The 21,406-nt window shown below is 44.2% G+C and overlaps 1 protein-coding gene across 1 annotated transcript in view; it reads left to right on the top strand.

Annotated features, from left to right (window-relative positions):
• Window positions 1–21,406, top strand: part of DMD (dystrophin) — a 3,148,630-nt gene that overhangs the window by 1,581,774 nt on the left and 1,545,450 nt on the right. The window contains exon 34 of the mRNA XM_029603105.1: window positions 10,427–10,597. Coding sequence (XP_029458965.1) covers window positions 10,427–10,597 — 171 coding nt within the window. The remainder of the gene's footprint in view (window positions 1–10,426; window positions 10,598–21,406) is intronic.

Genomic DNA, 21,406 nt, shown 5'->3' with positions numbered 1-21,406 from the left:
ATCCATCTCCTTTGCATAATCCTGATGTCCTCGGGAATTGAGATGTTAGACTGAGGGTGACCGAGGAGGCAGATGGCATGTAAGAAGTGTTCATAGGCTGGCTCAGTGGCAGTGCTGGGTGCCGCCATGTGGCGTATGTATGGTTCGATTGCCAGTTCAGGCCTTCCTCAGCCCAGGGCTGGGGATGGTGCAGAAGGAAGGGTTCACAGCCCCTTGAGAGGATGAAGTTGTTGCCGTTGTTAAAGGCGACACCTGCTGGTCAGATTTAGAGTCCATGATTCGGGGATTCCAGAAGGAGTCCCAACGCTTGGCCCCTGACCTTGGGACCATTGCGACAGTAACCAGACTAGAAACAGTGGGCGGGTGTATTAAAACAGGGGGGAAATCCCCGTCTGATTGTGAATGGGGGCGCATGGCACCAGAATCTCACTGTTCCATCCGAGAAAGGAAGAGCTGCCGGGGGGAAAAAATTAACAAGGAAAGAAATGCTTTTCTCCTGCTGGCGGGAGGAAGGGAGGGAATCATTCCCCTCTGAGCAGCACAAAGTGTGCATAACCTTTCGCAGGGGAAGTAAATATCGCCCGTAGGAGTTTTGTCCCTGTTCTGCCACCCAAAGCAAGTGCAAAGCGTCGAAGTACCTTCCAGGCCGTTTACCAAGGACTCTACCCAATTGTTTCCCTATTAAATTTTCTACGAGGTCTCCGGGTCCCCGCACACTTTCCCGCCACGCGAGTTATTCAGAATTGCCCCCTCACGTTTATCCCTTTGTGACAGTGACGGACCCCTTGTTGGGCTGCTTAGTCAGAGTGACACGAGCTTGCAGTCTGAACTTAAGCCTGTTGGGCTTGCACTTGATGCAGCCACCTCTGGTGTGGAAAGCCTGTGGCCGCGTGTCGCCACTCCGAGGGGGAAGAGACATGAGGGCGAGGTTGTTCTTCTTTCTCAGTGACTGTTGGTTCACCTCCAGGTAACAGGACTCAATGTGGATCTCATGCAACATCATCACAAAATGAGGCGTCACTATTGCAAACCCAGAAACAAGAGGGAGCATCTCAGCTCTGCCCCCACTCCAGCCTTCTCTCTCTCTCTGCCCACGGGTCATGCTGCGTGTGCGCTTCGCCGGGCTCGTCAATGAACGTCATGGATGCCGCGGTTCCCCGTGAAAACCGAGCTCAGGATAACGGCGGCAGGCTGAACTCAGAAGTGTTTTTTTTTTTTTTTTTGTCTACAGAGAGGGCTCCGCTTTCCAAAGTGACTCAAACAAGCAAGCGTGCTCGCCGTTTCTGCATTTACGTTTTGCTGAGGGCACAGTTTCTAAATTCAATCAGGCACATACATTAATCAAATTGCTTAACTCCGCAAATTGCTGATTTTGCTGCCTTGAAAAAAAAATAACCCATAATGTGATTTCACTGCAAGCATCCTTTAAGCATCTGGGAAGACAGCACTGATGAAACCTGCGTAAACAGATATCGATCTGCATCGAAAGAGATCTCAGTGAGAAGCACAGCTGGAACCACATTTGCCACATCTAAGAGGGCTATTTACTAAGGAGACAATTTACAAAGGGTTTATGCTCCTAACATTTGGATTTAGGAGTCTAAATTATTCCTTTTTAATATTTACTAGCTCTGAGTCCCTAAATTTAGGTTTTAGGTCCCTAGAAAGTTGGGTGGCTACAGGGTTGGAGTTAGGATATGGAAATAAAGTTAGGAGTTTAGCATGGATTTTCAGAACTAGGAGCCTAACTTAAATCTACATGAAAAGCAGGCCTAAATGTATCTGAATTTTCAATTGAAAACTTAGCCACTTAAGTTCAGCTGAAGGTAGGCACCTAACTTAGGAACCAAGGTTTATGAGCTCAGCTTTTTTTTTTTTACTATCAAAGTCCATAATGCACTAATGGACCCTAATGCACATTATCCCAAATTTTTAGTAAACTGTTCCATGAAGCTTAATGAAAGCCAAATCAGCCCTTTAGTGTGCATTAGTAAATCAGACCCCTTACTTGTCTGCCAATGGCAGAATGTGCCACTGTGCTCTCTCTTAACCAGTGTTCGGGTTTCGTTAAGATTTTGCTGCAAGCTTGCCAGTGGAGGGTCCGCAGTGCTCGGTCTTCTGCACCAGAGAATCAGGACCTTCGCAGCGAATCTTCTTTTCATCTGTTTCACCTTTGGCTTTTAGTTTTTCTGATGTGATTAGACAGACCTGTGTGGTTCTTCACTGGGCAGGAGTTTTCTTTGACTGGTAAAGGTAAAGCAATGGTAGAATGACAGAAGACTGTGCACAAGAAGGTAACATTTAACCACATTGTCAAACTTCAATCAAAGGCTTTGATGGGATCATTTTGAAAGAAGGTCATTGAATGCATTTGTTTTGCTTATGGAAGACACTCTGGGGTAGATTTTAAGAGGCGCGCGAACAGCCTACTTTTGCTTGCGCATCAGACTCAAGCAAAAGTACGCTGGATTTTAGTAGATACGCGCGGAGCCGCGCGTATCCACTAAAATCCTGGATCGGCGCGCGCAAGGCTATCGATTTTGTATAGCCTGCGCGCGCCGAGCCGCGCTGCCTCCCCCCGTTCCCTCCAAGGCCGCTCCGAAATCGGAGCGGCCTCGGAGGGAACTTTCCTTTGCCCTCCCCTCACCTTACCCTCCCTTCCCCTACCTAACCCACCCACCCGGCCCTGTCTACACCCCCCCCTTACCGTTGTCGGGGGATTTACGCCTCCCGGAGGGAGACGTAAAGCCCCGCGCGCCAGCGGGCCTGCTGCGCGCCGGGCCGCGACCTGGGGGCGGGTACGGAGGGCGCGGCCACGCCCCCGGGCCGTAGCCACGCCCCGTACCCGCCCCCAAAACGCGGCCGACACGCCCCCGAAACGCCGCGTCGACCGGGCCCGCCCCCCCGACACGCCCCCGACACGCCCCCCTCCGAAAACCCCGGGACGTACGCGAGTCCCGGGGTCTGCGCGCGCCGGTAGGCCTATGTAAAATAGGCTTACCGGCGCGCAGGGCCCTGCTCGCCTAAATCCGCCCGGTTTTGGGCGGATTTAGGCGAGCAGGGCGCTGAAAATCCGCCCCTCTGTGTCCAGCAGGTTCTGCTTTCTCAGTGTGTTCTTTCAAACCCTAGACACTGTGGACGCAGTCTTCTGTTCAAATGTGTGGATAGAATGTTGAATGTGATTCCGCTTAACGTGATAAGAACAGGAGCTAAAAGGAAGTGAAATCAACCAATCCTTACCGAAATAGTATTGTATATTGGTCATGAGATTTCCCATAATTCTAATGATGCGATATTTCTGTTCTTTTCTTTTCAAATTGTGGAAACAGCCCTGATACCCATGCGTTATGGTGACTGCGATAACGCGTCAGCATGAATCCTAAAAGTGTGTGGCATTTTTAAATCTACAACTTATAAAGGGGCTGTTTCATGTAAAGTATGGTGGAACTGCAGTTGCTACTTTAAAAACGTAATATAGAATTGGATCGCCTGCTCCATTCCCACTCACAGCCATTTATGATGGGTGGAGGTTTGGATTGAGGCTGACTAAGGACAAAGACCAATGGCTTATTGGTCTTTGTCCTTAGTCACTGAGTATTTTCTTCTTGAAAAATATGCATGTCTATCCCTCTATCTGGAATCCTGCTATCACAGCAACCATCCCCATCTGCAGCCCACAGACTGCAGCTTCCTCCAGAGCCCTGAATCCAGTCTGCCTGTGCCACTCTTGTGTAGTGGCTAAGAGTTGCTCTCTCCCCATTGTGCTCTTTTTCCCCTGCTGTCCCAATGAGGAAGAACTGAATACAGGACTCGGGGGAACTCAGATATCCTGAGTGGTTGCACCCAGTGTGCTACTCCTGGGCCTCATTCCCACCACACAAATAGTTTTTCAATGTTGAATACTCTGCTGCCTACTCTTATCCCTCAGCCACTCGAAAGATAAAATTTGGCCTGGTGCATGAGCCCAGATTGCTATCTTGGTAACTTAGAATTTTACCAGTGAATCATTAGCCAGGCTATCTGATTTTTAAAATGCATGTTTAAATTAATTTTGATTTAAAAGCAATCAGATGGATGCAATATCTTCGCATGTTATAGAAATGGATGGCTGCTGCAGTGGCTATAGAAATCCATTAATGTCCCCCAGTGACAACACAGTCGAAATTAAATACTCGTCTCTAGAAGACTTAGCACTTTAATTTTGATAAATGTGTATAGTGGTTCATATTTATTTATTCTTACAGTAAACAATTTTGACAAGAGAGAGGTTCCAAAGTTCCTTAAGCAATCAAGCTGTCCACACTTGACCTGCTCACGCCTTCAGAAGCCAGTGGAAATGGGAATGATAAGGCAGGGGCACAATTAACCCATAATCACATCACTTGGGAGATAGGAAACCTTTAAACAATATCAAACACTATTTAGGAGTGCTGTGCTGCATGAGGCAAGCCTTAAAACCAGTTTGCGTTCATCTAAAGCCTTAAGATGGCACTGTAACCCATTTTATGATTTGAAGAGCATGCAACACTAATATGACCAAAGAGACACAAATCAACATTAGTGAATGCAAATATAAACTAGCTTCTCTCAGCATAAAATATTATGCACTGCCCTAAACAGTATGCAGTCTGGTAGAATATGTAAAATGTAAAGACGTGTAGTAAATTCTAAGTTTGTTTTGTGATTACCATCCACAAAATATCCTTCTAATAAAAGATTAGCTTTTCTGTGCCATAATCATTAATAAAGAATGATGACATACCTGAGTATAAGTCTATTTCTTTAGCTCATCTTGGCAAAAGAATTATTCTCTGGCATTTAACATATTTGAGGGCTTAAAATTCAATGAGATAGCATTCTTCAAAATTCAAGTCACAGTTCATACTAGCTGAAAACATCTGTTCTTAATGGGGGTGAGCAGCTTTATATAGCATAAGGGACTCTAGAACCTTCCCTCATTAAAACTGTTTACTGTCCAGTAAGAAAGGAGGAGGCACTGTGGACCATCTTGGAAAGGGAAGTCGGTGCTTCCACCTTGCACCAGTACGGACTACAAATCTCCTGCACAGGTGTGGAAGAACTGGACCAAAATCTGGCTGAAGAAATCAAAAAAGTGGTCATGGGGGAGGGGCTGCTGTTGGGAGATTTTAAACTGCTGGATGTGAATTGGCACATCCCGTGGAAAGAGCGGGTTAAAGGTGGAAAGATCCTGAAATCCGTTTCAAGGGTCTCGCCTTAAAAAGTTGGTAAAGGAATTCATGAAGGAAGGGGTGATAATGGTCTTAGCACTTTGAAAAGAAGAAATAGTTTGTAGGCAGGCGGCCACCTGAGCCCCAGTGATCAACAGACAGCATGGGGGTGACATAATGGCCAATACAGAGAGGAACCACACAAAAATAGCAAGCATGGGAAAATGGGAAAGTTCCCTAGGGAGGCGCTAGCAGGGTGAGAGGATGTAGATGAAGGTGCTATAGAAAGAGCAACAAAGCTTCTAGTCAGGGAAGTAAATCAGGGTAAGATGGAAAAGGAACCGATATAATTTTCCGAAAAAGTAAGGGCATTAGCATTCAGGAAATACAAAAAAGAGCTTAAAAAGAAGATCAAGGAGAAGAAGCTGAGACAAGCAGTGAAAGTAGGACAGCGAAGGCAACAGCAGAAGAAAGGATAGCTAAGGCAGGTGACTGGGGTGACATGACGTTTTTCATGCAAGTCATTGAAAGGGGGAGAGATGCGGGAGGTGAGATGCAAGACTGAGAGGAGGACGGGAAGAGCGTGCGGAGGGTGACAAGCAAAAAAAGCATCAATAATAAACTGAACAAGGGATTGCAGTCTTTGGCAGTTTATGATATTATGAATGTGGTTAGCTGCTGGAATTTTTAGACTGGCAGGCTACAAATTTGTTTAAATAAATATAAATAAGTACGGTAGTGGCGTAGATGTTACAGAAGAAAGACTTTGTGCCGAACAAGTAAAAACTGCAGGTGGATAGAGCCAGCTGGGATACATCTCAGGATATCAAGCAAGCTCAGAGGGGTTCTGACAGGTCGGCTGAAGGATCTGATCAATTGATTTTTGGAGAACAGCCAGGAGTTTTCCTTCTTCTTAAAAGTGATAACAGAGCGGACTTTAAAACTACAGGCCAGATAGTCAGGCCTGTAGATTCAAATGGTGTCTCTTTGTGGGTAGTGGTATCGAATTGGAAACAACTCATTCCCCCAGCAGGGGTGGGAATAAAGATGAAAGTGATTTTTATTGGGAAATGCCAGTGGTGCCTAACTTGTGACATCAGAATCAAATATTTGCTTGAATACTAGGATGCTGATAAATTCCAGACATGTATAAGCCCCACTATTTTCTTTAAAATGACCACTGGAGACGACTGATCCAAGCTCTTGAATTGCACCCCACACACAGCCATGATTCACGCTCAGTGGTATTTCATCAGTGGAATGTAAATCCCAGTTTGTATTTATTTACTATGAGGGAGAAATAACCGATTGAACTGGAGCCCTCTAAAAACCCCAGTTCAGAAAGTTAACACTTTGGATGAATAATTTTTCAGTCTAAATAGTGTGTTGAACTTTTTATGTCACCACAAATGTTTTTTTATTTGAACTATGGACTTGTGTTTGTTTCAGGTGTGGATTTAGGTCAAGGTGCCAGTTTTGAAGGTACCACATACCCCAGTTGAAGAGGAGCCTGCTCCCTCTTGCGTTAAAATTGTGTGTACCTTGCTCTTTGATCTCTGTTCCTGCCTAAGGCTGCCAAAATCTTAGTTCTGCCCCTGTTTAGCTTTCATTCATTGATTCAACTTAAGAACAATCAAAAGAATTTCTATGTAGCACAGAGCTTTTGAGACCATCGCTTTCCTTTCTTCAGATCGTCTCAGAAGCTCTTATGCAAGAACATCCTTTGACTGTTCTTGTGTTGAAAGATGTCATAATCTATAAACTGGTTGTCCAGATTTCTTCGGTCCTGATATGGCTGCTAGAACCCTGTGCTCTCTCATCCATCATAAAAGAAACAGGAGGTATCTGGCATGTTGTCAAGTAGAACTCTGTCTACAGTCAGGGTTGGCAGAGGCAGCTAGAATGAGAGTGAAAGAGAGAGACACTCTTAACTTGGCAAAGTGCATATTCAACGCAGTGTGGGTTTGGTGGGGGGTGTGGGGGTCACATTGGTCTGTCTTGGGCGCTACACACCTTTGCACCGGCCCTGTTTACAGCACAGCTTTCTTCTCTTACATTTCAAGTACTACTCACAAGCAAATGTATTTTGGAGGAGGATCATCTACCAGGCAGAGTAAGAGACTCACTAATGATTAAAGTCAGCACATCCTGTTTATATAAGTGTGGGAACCTTCTGGGATCCACAATATATAGCTCTAGTTCCTCAACCCTTTTGAGATAGGTCATAGGGTTGGCCAACTTCAGTCCTCAAGAGCCACAAACAAGCCTGGTTTTCAGGATATCCATAATGAGTTTGTGCGAGATAGATTTACATATAATGGAGGCAGTGCTTGCAAATTTATCTCATGCATATTCATTTTTTATATCCTGAAAACCAGGCCTGTTTGTGGCTCTTGAGGACTGGACTTAGCTACCCCATAGACAGGAGTTAGAGTTAGGCAGCAAAGGGAGGGGGTGCACTGTTTCTGAACAGCATCTCCACAGAGTTTTCCGGAATGGTTAACGCCCTGCAGGTATAAAAACAGTTGTAGCATTACAAGGTGCAGTTTTGGTTTAGAGTTGAGAGGAAGCAGGATAATTTTTCTTATTTGAGGTTTAGGCCTACCCAAGGGACCAGGCCTCACAGCCTGCAATCCATAGGAGGTGGGAGACAAATCCTTTCCAGTACACTCCCTGGATGGTTGGGTGTCTCCAGAAGTGTGTGTGTGTGTGTAGGTGGGAGGGATGGGGGTAGATTTTGCTGATTTTTGGAGTTTTCTTTATGAGACCCTTGGTTCTTGGCCTGGAAAGTAATTATGGGAAAGTCCCTTTCCAGGGTGGCCAGGATAAGGAAGACTCTGCTCACTACAGCCCACATCCGAGATTGGTAGCCGCTGGTGACCCGCTGCAAGAGAATGCCAGAGGTTTTGGACTTTTAAATGCAGAATTTGTTTTCATGATTTGAGAGGAAGTGGGGAGAACCAGAAGAACAGTTTGGTTCCCTGCTGCTTGGACCTTTCCTCCGAAAGAGCCTGTGTGTCACCTGGAGAGAGAGAACTGTGAGGAGATCTTGTGTTTTTGTCTGCTTGCATTTTTGGAAGGGGATTTTTCTACCCAGCTAGGATCCTTCTGTCCGCCTGGGAAGCCTTGTCTTTTCCATGCCCTGCCATGTTGAGTTATTTCCCTGGCCCACGCACACAAGCTAAAGTTGGAAAACTGAAATAACAAGCTGTTTGTGCCAAGAAATGGTGGGTAAAGTGTCACTAATCCCTTTTGAACAATTGCTAAAGTAAAGTTTTGTTTTGGACGCTGAACTTGAGCGTCCAGAATATTTTATTGGCACTCACATCCCTCCCATGAAAAGTGAAGAGAAACCTTCCCAGGAAAAAGTAGAAATAGTCACCTCCCCCAACACTTTGAGCCCTGGAGGAGTATTTTCCCCCCACCTTCGGTAAGAACCCAACCCCCTGGGGTTGGGTTCTTACCGAAGAGAGAGAAAAGCCAGGGTTGGCCTCAGGACCTGTAGCTCTACCATTCCAGGTCCAAGCACCAGAACAGGGGCCACATAGAAATGTTTTCTTGGCTAGATAAACAGCTCAAATGAATCAGATGGCCTTCTAAATACAGTTTGTCTGATTTCTCTAGTTTTATTTAGTCTGTGTCACGTTTTCCAATATTCTAAGCACCAGAGCTCATGAGGATGGAGGGTACATCGGAGGCAGTGACTTAATAGACTTTCATTTTTCCCATATTTCCTCTTTCCACGTCTCATAAACAAATGGGGCAAACTCAAGCTTCACCCACACCCTCCCAGGCGAATCATTTAAGAGGGGTAGCTGTTTGTTCAGTGAGGGCTGTTGTCGACCTAAGCAAATGCATCTCCCTCAATGGTGATTTAAGCCTATACAGAGACCGGGAGCCACATTCAAAAGTGCTTTCCTCACATAAAAGGCATGTGTTCACCTTAGGGTAAAGTGATATACAGTGCTTTGAAATCAGGTCAACCTCTTTTATTAAAAAAAAAAAAATATATATATATATATATATATACATATGGGGTTTTATTACTCTGCTTGCAGCTTCCTTTGCTGTCTTCTTTAAGTATTTTTTATTCCTGTTTATCCTTTTTCTCACACAGTGACAAGATAATAAACACGAGCCTGGATAACCTTTATGGCAGCACAGCATAAAATAATTAAACGCTGGGGAAATGACAGCGGAAAAGCAAAACTTGGGGGAGGGGGGGTGGCAAGCTTGCCAGGCTTTTGGTTACTAATTTTTGTCCACAAGTCCTTGTTAGTCAGAAACAGGAACTACAGGTTTGTTTGTTTTTTTAGTATCCATCAAATTCACTACATTAAGGAGCCTTCCTATCTAGCAGTTTTCTGGTTGTGAGTCACGAGGTCCCCCGTCTCTCCATGCGAGGAGTTCATACCCAGGACAAACATGTGCTAACGGGCGGCACAGCCACAATCGACCAGTTGGTTTCCTAGCGCTTGGTGGACATGTGGCAACCCAGGATTAATGTGATAGGAAAATAATCACAGGTGGTCGAGGCTGCCCTCCAGCGGCGCCTTTATCCTTTCAGACAGATGTTCTCCTCTGGGTCGGTGTCATCTGTTCTGTTGGGCTCTGTCTCTCTGTCTGTGCTCAGTCCTCTGGATTGCATCATCTCCTCTGTCTCTCCTGGCTGCCTGTCCTGATGGGAAGCCCTTCGGGCTTCCTGTATTCCTTGGGACCGCCTGTGGAGGCAAAGAATTGGAAGTTTGGTCTCTTAATCTCCCCAAAGTTTCTCCCCCCCCCCTCCTAAATTTGAGAGGAATCGCACTTTAATCTTCGGCTGTCTCTACCTTTCCCCGCTGTGTCCATTTGTCCTGCCACAGTAGTATAATTATGAAAGTCTATTGCAGGCCTCTGGCTGCCTTCATTAGCCACAGAGGAAGACTCCTCAGTCTCCAGTGCTTTGTGCAATGGGTCAAGTCATTTTCAGCTTCTGCCCCCTCCCCTGTGGTGGATCAATTTAATTTGGATTCGTGTACGATTTCTAAGATAGAATCTAACTCAAATTCTTCATCAGAGAATAGCAGTTCTTGCATTTTCCATGACTGATCAATATTTATCATACATGGCAGATCAAAAGCCACTTGTTCGCTTTCAGACTAATGTGCCGGGAGTAATAAAGAGGAAGAGACGCAGGGTATTTATTCTCAGCAAAGAGGGATTTCTAATGTAAACACATTGTTTGTTTTACTTTGCAGGTGACGGAGAAGAAGCAGGAACTGGAGAAATGTTTGAAGCTGTCCCGGAAGCTAAAGAAAGAGATGGGCGCGTTGACGGAGTGGCTGGCAGTAACGGATGCAGAGGTGACCAGGAGGTCGGCAGAAGAGGGAATGCCTAGCAGTCTCGATGCAGAGGTTGCCTGGAGTAAGGTACAAACATGTAGCGTGTGTACGCATCCCTTACCTTACCATCCCATAGATTCTTTGCGGATATCACACATTTACAGTCCTATGTTCTTTAGGATTTCGTAGATTTCGGATTTCTACCTGTCATACGCAATTGGGTAATTTTGTCGGTGAATCATGCTTTGATGAATAAAGACTCTTGCCTTTCTCATAATTTTAATGCGTGATAGCTCTCTTGATCACCATATTCATTCTTATATAAGGAAATGCTTCCTATAAAGGAAACAGTTTGATCCATAATGTTTGATCTTTGTAATGTAATGCATGGACCTCCTGACCAGTGATCTATGATCTTTTTGGGCCTTTGCAATTTCTCCCATCATAGTCCTTTCTTGGGTACCAGCTGGGGATTTGCTGGGTCAGAACTGGTAAATCCTGAATCATTTTTCTCTGTTCTTGTACATTTAGTTTACCAAGCAATGGTCTTATTTAAAGTAAGGATATGCATGGAAAAAAGTTTGCTTTGTTTGGGTTTTCATTGGTTTTTCTTTTCTTTCCTTTTGTTTCATTTATGTCACTTTAGAGCATACTAAAATGACAAAAACGAAACAAAACAACATTTCTTTTTTTGGGGGGTGTTTTTTTTTTTTATTGGAGATGACACAAAACAAAATAAATTTCATTGGGTTTCCCTCGGTTTGAAATGACAGCACATCCCTAATTGAAAGTCATTCGATGGAGAGAACAAGGCAGTGGGTTGAAATGCGCCTAATTCTGAGACTTTGCGAATGTATTTCAGCACTTTAGGGAATGCAAATAGGAATATGTGGTCAGTAGTGTTGAAGAATCTACTTGAAATGTAAGTGCTTGGTTCTTTACTTCATTTGCAATAGTGACATATCCCACTGCTAGCAGTCGGAGTGCTTGTAAAGTTACTTATTGGAATCCAGGTTTACTGTGCTTCACGAAGAGATGCCCTGCAATTTTCTGTTCTCTTGAGAATGTGGCTGTGCTGCTCTTGTGAGATTATTATTGTTCCCTTGATCTAGGATTTGGGATATTTTCTCCACTTACAAATTAAAATCTGTTATTCGGCAGTAAAAGTAGCTCCTGGTATTCAAACCTTCTTTGTCTCTTTTCTCACTGTTCATTATATACAGTGAAAGGAAGAGCACTTTGTGTAGTGGTGATGTCAATGATGTTCGGAATAACTTGATATTTAAAAGTGGCCTGCCCTGTGCCCGGATGGAGAAATATGTTTTGCATGATAAATTCAGTCAAGATGACCTGGAAGTCCTGTAGCAGACATTTGTGCCTGGATTTTTTTTTTTTGCTTTTACGGAATGAGCTTCATTAGTGGAGGGAATCTGAAATGCACCATTCCATGGCTCAGATGACATGAGCTTTCTGTGAATGGCAAGCACTGGCTGGGCAAAGTGTTTTGTTTTTTTCACCCGTCGTCTAGTGAAGAACATCTGACTGAGGTTACCACCGAAGTCAGAACTGCAGGTTGGTTTGAAGGCATCAGTGCACTTCCAGTCATACCAGACATATCAGCTCTTTGGGCAGGGATTTATTGTACCTGAAAAAAAATGTTGTAAAGCACCTTGCTCTAAAATTTGAAAGGCATATGTGGTGTTGTCACTTTACATAGAAAAAAAACATACGGCCTATCTAGTTTGCCCAACCACACCTACTACTCAGCTCTACAATCCCTACCAAGAGATCCCCTGTGCTTGCCCCATGCTTTCCTGAATTCAGATGTGTCCTTCTTCACCACCTCCACTGAAGAGGCCATGCCATGCATGGCCTCTTCACTTACTTAAATTATTCCTGAGTCCACTCTCTTTCATCTTAATCCTACTTCCGCGCTCTGCGTACTCCTTTCTGACCTTCAGACTCCTGCAACTAGCTGGAGGACTGAAAAATTAGATCTGATATACCATTGTTATAGGTATGACAACAGCAGTCTAGTTATACATATAGCAAATTATCATCACCATATCCACTCCAGACATCCTGTCTGGTGCAAACTGATTATCTTTTCATCCACAGCAATGTTTCTGCATCTGGTTATTTGGGATCAGCCAGCTAGTCTGGTTTTCAGGATATCCACAATGAATATGCAGGAGCTATATTTGCTTTATTCGCCATAAGCCAATGTAGCTCATGCATACTCAGTATGGATCCTGAAAAATAGACTGGCCAGGAAGTCCTGAGGTTCAGATGGAGAACTGTTGATATAGAGGTTATCTGTTCTCTGCAAACCATGGTTTAATGTGAGTGTGATCATTAACCTAAGAAATCATTTTTTTTCCCATCACATGCTCATTATGGAGCTGGTGCCTTGAAAGGAGAAGCACATTATTTTCTAGGAGAAGTTAATGGTCACCATTAAAAGGACAATGGCTAAACAATAATGCAAGTCTTATTATTTATAATGAGGTCCCTTGTCTGTGCAAGCTTCGATAAAATCCTGGAGGTTTTAATCTGGCAGGTGTGTGTACTTAAAAATATTGCAGTTGTATTACAACTCAAAAATTCATACTGTAGCATATTTCACAGAAAAGATGGTAATAAGTGGAAGTAAGGACACACTTTATAGGCTATTAAATTATTCTTTTTAAGGCATAGCCAGATCTTAAAGTACTGACTTTACAGTACTGAGGAACAAAGGAGTTTGTTCTAGAGTGAAATATCAAATTTTAGGTTTAATATAGAAAGCCACTTTAAAACGTCGAAATGTAAATTTTAAAAGAAGGTTATGGCTGTGCTGCATGCAGAACAACCATTTTAAAGAAATATTGAGTATTGTGTCTGGTAGATCAACTGTTACTGCAAGTGCCTCTTTCCCAGCTGTAAATAGAGAAGACATTTCCCCCCCATTCTGTGTATTTACTGCATGTCCTCAATGTCCTGAATAACGGTATCTGACCTGCCCTCCTTCTGCTCACGGCTAACGGTAAGGTATTCTAGAAGAGCAGAAAGAATTACACCTCTCGATCACTTTTCAATGCACTCGAAGGGGCAAACTTTCTTTCTTACCAGCCCACAATGAAAGAAGTAGTAATGAGGAGAAGAAGAATTCAGACAGAACCGCAGCATGAAACACGTCGTGAAGACACCTCTAATTACTGATGTCTGACTTTTAAATCAGCCTTGCAGGTTGATGCCCCGTTGCTGCACCATGTTTTCTCATATTCACTTGCTTTCAGACCCGGCACGACCGGGTGTGCACACCATGCATTTGCATGGGACGGCACACCTGGGAGGGCGACGGCAGCAGCAGCAGCAGGAGAGGCCTCGGGCAGAGCTCAACTCGCCAACGGCGGGAGCAGTGGGGCAGGAAAGAAGACCTGCTTGAAGCAAGGCCGCCACGGGAGCCTATCTCCGTGGCAGGGAAGAAGGGGTTTGGCGGTGAGCCCTGATTCGTGTGTGTGTGGGAGAATGGGAAGCTGTGTTTGTATGAGGGAATGGGAACTTGGGTGTAAGTATGTGGGAATGGGAGCCTGGATGTGTGTATGAGAGCTTGTGTGTGAGGTAGAACATAAGAAATTGCCATGCTGGGTCAGACCAAGGGTCCATCAAGCCCAGCATCCTGTTTCCAACAGAGGCCAAACCAGGCCACAAGAACTGTTGTGTTTGTGGCATTGTGGACCCTTGGTTGCAGTGGAGATGACTCCGCCCATGGGGAGGGGCCCCGTGGGGAACCATAGCGATAGGCTGAACTCAGATAGCAGACACAGAACTGGATGGAGGCTTTATTGTACTGCTGTAGATAGATGGTGTGGAGTGGAAGGTAAGGCACTGAGATTCCCAAGGTGCCAATACGTTCAACAGGCTCGGATGTAGAATCTCACCCAGATGTTCATGATAGACAGGAGCCCGCAGTGCGGGTAATGCCACAGCTGGTGGGTGGAGTTGGAGCACCGGATCGTAGAGGTACTCACAGGAGTGTAGGTTTCTTCCTGGTGATTAGATGGTGGACCCGAAGGTCCGTGGTGCAGGATACATAGACTGGTAGGCCCTCGAGGAGCGAGTACCTGATAGTCCGCGATCCTGAAATGGAGAAAAGAGAGAAGGCCCCCGGAGGAAGAGTTGTCTAAATAGTAGAGGCCCCGAAGGGTAGTTGGAAGCGAGAGACCCCCGAGGAGCGGGTGTCTAGAGCTTCTAGAGGAGCGAGGCCCTTGGTGTGAAAGCGGCGTCTGAGCGTACAGCTTAGAGCGGTCAAAGGAGCTAAACCAAAGTCCTTGCTAACTCAAAGCTGGTACTGAAACAGAGGCTTGATATACCCAGAGGTATTGATGTCATGCGGTGGGGACACCCCCGAGGTTCCCACCATGACGTGTATTTGAGCATAGGAGATGTACGCGCTTGCGCCCTAGGAGGCCACAGGAGTGTGCATGGCGGACTGGAACGCCCATGCTAAGTTGGAGACGCCGAGGCCCTCGGCACTCTGCACCGGAGGCAGCCATCTTGCCCAAGGAGGGAGAAAAGGGAAGAAAAAAGGTAAGGCAGAGCTGTTGCAGCCGTCTGCGACCGACGGATGCAACAAGAACCTGGTAATTACCCAAACACTAAGACGATCCCATGCTACTGATGCAATTAATAGCAGTGGCTATTCCCTAAGTAAACTTGATTAATAGCAGTTAATGGACTTCTCCTCCAAGAACTTAACCAAACCTTTTTTGAACCCAGCTACACTAACTGCACTAACCACATCCTCTGGCAACAAATTCCAGAGCTTTATTGTGCGTTGAGTGAAAAAGAATTTTCTCCGATTAGTCTTACATGTGCTACTTGCTAACTTCATGGAATGCCCCCTAGTCCTTCTATTATTCGAAAGTGTAAATAACCGATCCACATCTACTCGTTCAAGACCTCTCATGATCTTAAAGACCTCTATCATATCCCTCTTCAGCCGTCTCTTCTCCAAGTTGAACAGCCCTAACCTCTTCAGCCTTTCCTCATAGGGGAGCTGTTCCATCCCCTTTATCATTTTTGTTGCCCTTCTCTGTACCTTCTGCATCACAACTATATCTTTTTTGAGATGTGGCGACCAGAATTGTACACAGAATTCAAGGTGCGGTCTCACCATGGAGCGATACAGAGGCATTATGACATTTTCCGTTTTATTAACCATTCCCTTCCTAATAATTCCTAACATTCTCTTTGCTTTTTTGACTGCTGCAGCACACTGAGCCGATGATTTTAAAGTATTATCCACTATGATGCCTAGATCTTTTTCCTGGGTGGTAGCTCCTAATATGGAACCTAACATCATGTAACTACAGCAAGGGTTATTTTTCCCTATATGCATCACCTTGCACTTGTCCACATTAAATTTCATCTGCCATTTGGATGCCCAATCTTCCAGTCTTGCAAGGTCCTCCTGTAATGTATCACAATCCGCTTTTGATTTAACTACTCTGAATAATTTTGTATCATCCGCAGATTTGATAACCTCACTCATCATATTCCTTTCCAGATCATTTATATATATATTGAAAAGCACTGGTCCAAGTACAGATCCCTGAGGCACTCCACTGTTTACCCTTTTCCACTGAGAAAATTGACCATTTAATCCTACTCTGTTTCCTGTCTTTTAACCAGTTTGTAATCCACGAAAGGACATCGCCTCCTATCCCATGACTTTTTACTTTTCCTAGAAGCCTCTCATGAGGGACTTTGTCAAACGCCTTCTGAAAATCCAAATACACCTCATCTACCGATGTGAGGCAAGACTTGCCTTGGGTAAAGCCATGCTGACTTTGTTCCATTAAACCATGTCTTTCTATATGTTCTGTGATTTTGATGCTTAGAACACTTTCCACTATTTTTCCTGGCACTGAAGTCAGGCTAACCGGTCTGTAGTTTCCTGGATCGTCCCTGGAGCCCTTTTAAAATATCCCCACCCCTTACAAAATCCATTCAAAAACACCACGAGGGAGGCCTTTGTTGAGGCTGCCAAAGTGCCTTGAGTCTTTTTGTTCTTCTGAGGCAGCAGGAGTGTTGGTTCCATTGCCTTGGGCACATTTACAATTCCAACAAAAGCAATTTTATTTTATTCCACCTAATAATGCAGATTTATGCCCTGGCTCAGGTATGATGGTTGGGCTTATTTGTAGAGATATCTTCTGTTTTTCTGTCATATGCTCAACTTGGTGATCATAAAGGCACACAGGCTTAGGGGTTGCAGGTCTGCTGATGAATGCAATTCCACAGGACGCGCCTGCTTCTATCTCTCTTGCTCTAAAGAATTGCTGCATTATTAATTTTTTTCCCTAACATAATAAAAAAAAGTAAAAATGAAAAAGGGAAGCTTATTTAAAATTTCATGGGTACTGTTTGCTAATGCGCTGCTGAATAACCAACTTTGCAGTGCAGTAAACATTGCTTTAGTTTGAAGTCATGATATCTGCTGTAAATAATAGAGCTTTATTGTCTATCACAGTGTCTACATGGCAGAAAGGAGAATTAATAGCAATGCTATTTCTATAGTGTTAAGGTAGACAGTAATGATTTTATATTAAAAAATAGAAATCTATATTTATGCTTCAGGAAACTTGGGCAAGCTAGCTGCAACAAGCCTGCTTTTACATTTCTACAGAGCAGACCCAAAAGAATCCAAAAAAACATTTTTTTTGTGAAAGAGATATACCCAACTGGCATACGACACAAGTACCCTAACAAGCAAGATACATTCATGGGCTCTACTTATAGCATTATACATAGGGATGTGCATTCATTTTTAATGAATGCAAAAAAATGCAAGGAGGCCATTTTTGGCTTGTTCTGAATGGAACAAACCGAAAATAGCCCCTAACGAAAATACCAAAAAATACTGAGCGGATGGGAGGGTTAGGGTTGAGGTGAGGGGATAAGGGGATGAGACCTTTTTAAATTTAATTTACTGAGAAGGGAGTGGGGAGAAGAGCCAGCATGGAGTGTCTAAAATGTTTGCCTTTTTCATTGGAAGGGTTGGGGGAGGCAGGCTTAGTCAGCAGGGGGACTACAATTTGTGTGTGGGGGGGGGGAGGGGGGGAGGAATCAAGCCTGGAGGCTCACAGTTAAGTTTTTTTTTTTAAACCACAAGAGTGCTACTCAACCGGATTTCATTTGAAGATATCTGGTTAAGTTAGCAGGTTGTCTGGCCACACAAGGCTGGATGACTTTAAATCTGACCGGCCATATTCAAAAGCTGGTACATTAGGTTTAAAGTTATCCAGCCAAAGTTAGCTGGCTAACTTTAATCAGGGATATTCAGTGGGGCATTTATCCTGCTGAAAAACTGGGATAAGTTATCTAGGTTACTTTATAGCTGGATAACTTGTCCTCTTGTTGGTTTACCCAACATGACCCCCAACATCTTTTGACATATATATCTTTGCTGCTTTCTAGATTTTACTGTCCTGGCTTTGTGTGAACCAGTTTGGTCCTGCATCTTTCTCCCCTTTATTTTAGAATAGATTTGTATTTTGTGTGTACTTTGAATTGCATTCTCAGCCGCCTATCCAAGTAATTCATGAACATGGGCGGCCTGAAGCCTGTACTGACCCGGATTAATTTAAATGTTCACTTTCTATTAAAAGAAATCAACATCAGTAAAATTAAAAAGCTCACAAATTGGAGTTTGTAATGAAAAATGAAAGGTTAAATTGGCGCAGACATGGTATTTGAAGCTGCTGTCACAGCACCATCCCGGTCCTGGAGTTGGCTGCCTGACAGATTTACTTCTGTAGTCTCCTCAGCCTTTTCAATCTTGACAGAAAGAATAAGACGTTCCTGAATAGTGCGTCTCATATTTCCAACTCTTCATGGTAAACTTTTTAAGACCTGTAAGTCTTATGTGTTGTTATTGGTCCCTTGGAGGCTGATGTGCAATGGGGTTAGGCTCCTAAATTGGCCCTTTTTGAAAATTTTCTGGAGCTGGGTCCCTAATTCTAGACTCCTAATTTCTGTAGACTCCTGAATTTTGGAGCATAAAAAGCGGATGGGCGCAGGGACAGAGATAATGTGGAGAAAAAAGTCAGGAGCTTAACACTGATTTCCAGCACTGGGATTGAAACGTGGGCTTTTAAATCTCAGCATATGAACAGCAGGCCTGAATTTAGGCCCCTAAATTCAGCTGAAAATAGGATGAAGTTATACATCAATATTTAGGCGCTCAGCTTTTTGTGAATATCGGATTTTTAATGTCCCTACTTATTGCCCAGAAACATGGACCACCATGCTGGTTGCTGACCACAGCACTTCTCCTGCCATGCTCTCAGGCTCCACATCCTCTAACTCTTCCAGTGCAAGCTACAAGTCTCCCACTCTATTAACATTCACCGTCAGGCGTTACATCGTTATTCCTGTCTGAAGCCTGCTTGCAGAAGAAGGAATCCCCACCCCTGAGGAACCAGAATGATGTCCAATGCTACTAAAAGGGTGCTGGGAACCAGGAAGTTGTGCTTATCATCCTGAGGGCTGGGAGCTGAGCAGGAGGAGCACAGACCTGCATGCCTCTGAAGAGAAGTAAATGCCTTGTGTTGAAACCTTATGTAAGGCCTGATGAACCTATGGTGTATGAATAAAGATCTGTGTTGACTTTCTTAAGGACATGGTGTGTATTCCCCTCGGGCTGCAGCCCTGGAGATGGAATGTGTATAGAGGCTATTAGGGAGTGTGTCAGACCTGGCCCATAGCCACAGGAGCTGTTGTTACTGGTGGAGTATCCTAACTCAACTTGAATTTTGTCATCATCCAGTGCCGAAATCTTAGTACAAGGAGAGAAGAGTGGGGTTGTTGATTTTTTTTTTTAAGAGGGTTCATTCTTTACCCTGTGATTAATATCATGGAAGACAACATGTGAAGCTTCAAAATATAAAATGCAAAGCAGATAAGTAAATACATTATCAGTTCAAACATGAATTGCTGCTCCAGTGCTTTTCTCCCTCTGTCAGAGCTGTTGCAAACCCCGTTTGTATGCATTTATTTTGATTCAGGCACTTCTCATGGATTCTGACGCCAAGACCTCGAGATATTAGGAGTTTCTTCTACACCCCCAAGAGATCTTTTTTTGTTTATTAAAACCTTATTGTCGGTGCAATTACATCAGGGAAGGTCTTTGAACCATTGGAAAGGGAATTCCAATAAGATGTCTTGTTTAATCACCATAGAGGTTTCAAAAGGGAGGTTGTCATTTCCTGCTCAGAAAGGAATGAAGAGAGAGAAAAAGATCGTTTTATGAAAAGTTTAAATACGTGTTTTCAAGTGCTTTAACCTTTTTGTTTTTGGAGGTGGTGGTGGTGGGGCTTGTTTACCTACTTCAAGAAAGAAAATACTTCTAAATGAAAGCTAGTTAAGGCCCTTGATTGAAAGAAGGGCTGCTGGTGATTTCCTGGTGTTTTTTCTATTTCCTGTGTTGTGCTAGGCACTGACAGGCGAAGCATGGCAAGAGAGAAGTGCTTGTACCTATCTGCTCATTTGTTCCTTGATCCTTGGTTGAGGGTTCAGTACCCACCCAGCCGAAAAGAGCCTCAGTGCCTCCAGTTCTTTAAGCAGGGAGTCTCCCCAGGAACGAGCTTGCCAATTACTGGCCCTTCTCTAATCTTTCCACGCATGCCAAGGATCTACAGAAAGTGCTCCTCATGCAGCTGAGTGAAATTTTACAAGGAAGTAGGATGTTGAATGATCATCTGTGATTTTTTTGGGCACAACATATTATGGAGATCCGCACATTTCTTGCTGTGTGAACTGGACTGCACAGAAGGTCGTTGAAGTACTGTTGGCTGTGTCTGTGCAGCTTTTGACTCAATTGATCATTTTGTCCTATGGCAAAGATTAAGTGGGTTGGGACTTGGGGGCACACAATGGCATTGTGGTCTAAGTCATGTTTATCTGGCGATACCAGCAGATCAGAGCAGGAAACCTGGAAACCTATTATCCCAGATGTTTCCCAAGGCTCATTATTATCTTTGCAAAGTTTTCTCTGATCTGGGGGCGTTCTTTAAAGTTATGCTGATGATATCCAGCTTCGTTTTATCATTTCTAAATGTGACAGCATGCTCCCTAGAACACATTTCCATTGCTTTACATATGGTAAATCTGTGAATAAGGGAGAATAGCTTTACATTTGCCAAAGATTAAAGCTGTATGGATTGCCTGAGCTCCTGTGCCTGACCACATCTCCCCATATAGTTAGTGAAAGGGTTGCAGTGCCGTTTTCGGAGCGAGGAAGGGATTTGAATATACAACTGGATGCTGCTCGCCTCTCTTTTAAGCCACAGGTAAAGTCTCTTGTGAAATCTGGCTCTTTAAAGCTGCATTTGGCTCACCACTTAACATTTACTCTGCTAGGTTTTTGTGCTTAGCACAGTAAATCGCTTCAGAGGTAATTTTCAAAAGGTTTTACATGTGTAAATGGACATTGGACTATAGCTATGACAGATGCCACTTTCACGTGCGTGACTCCTGTGAAAAGCCACTTCTTTATGTTGGCCTTCCTTAAGGCCCTGCAGCTGCTGTTAAGTGCTGCTACCTGAACCAGTTTCTGGCTGTCCCATTATGGCCCATATTGTACCAGCGCAGCAGAACCTCCATTCAGGGCTGTGCCCGGGTGGGGGGAGGGGAGCTTAACTTTTTGATTAACTTTCTTCTCATGTGCCCTCTTGTACTCTTCCTTCTGTGGATGTGGGCTCGCTTGCTGTTCCAAGCTTGGAGGAGGACATGCATCTGCAAGGAACTTGTGAAAGGCGTATTCTGTTCTGGTTCCAGTCCTTTTGGCAAGGCCTCTCTGCTGATTAGCATCTGATAACAGGATTATGCGGTGTTTAGGGAAAAACAGAA

This window comes from Rhinatrema bivittatum, chromosome 5 (genome assembly GCF_901001135.1).
Source record: "Rhinatrema bivittatum chromosome 5, aRhiBiv1.1, whole genome shotgun sequence".
Classification (NCBI taxonomy): Eukaryota; Metazoa; Chordata; class Amphibia; order Gymnophiona; family Rhinatrematidae; genus Rhinatrema; species Rhinatrema bivittatum.
The sequence above is the reverse complement of the archived record's forward strand: the minus strand, read 5'-3'. Positions and strand labels throughout refer to the sequence as shown.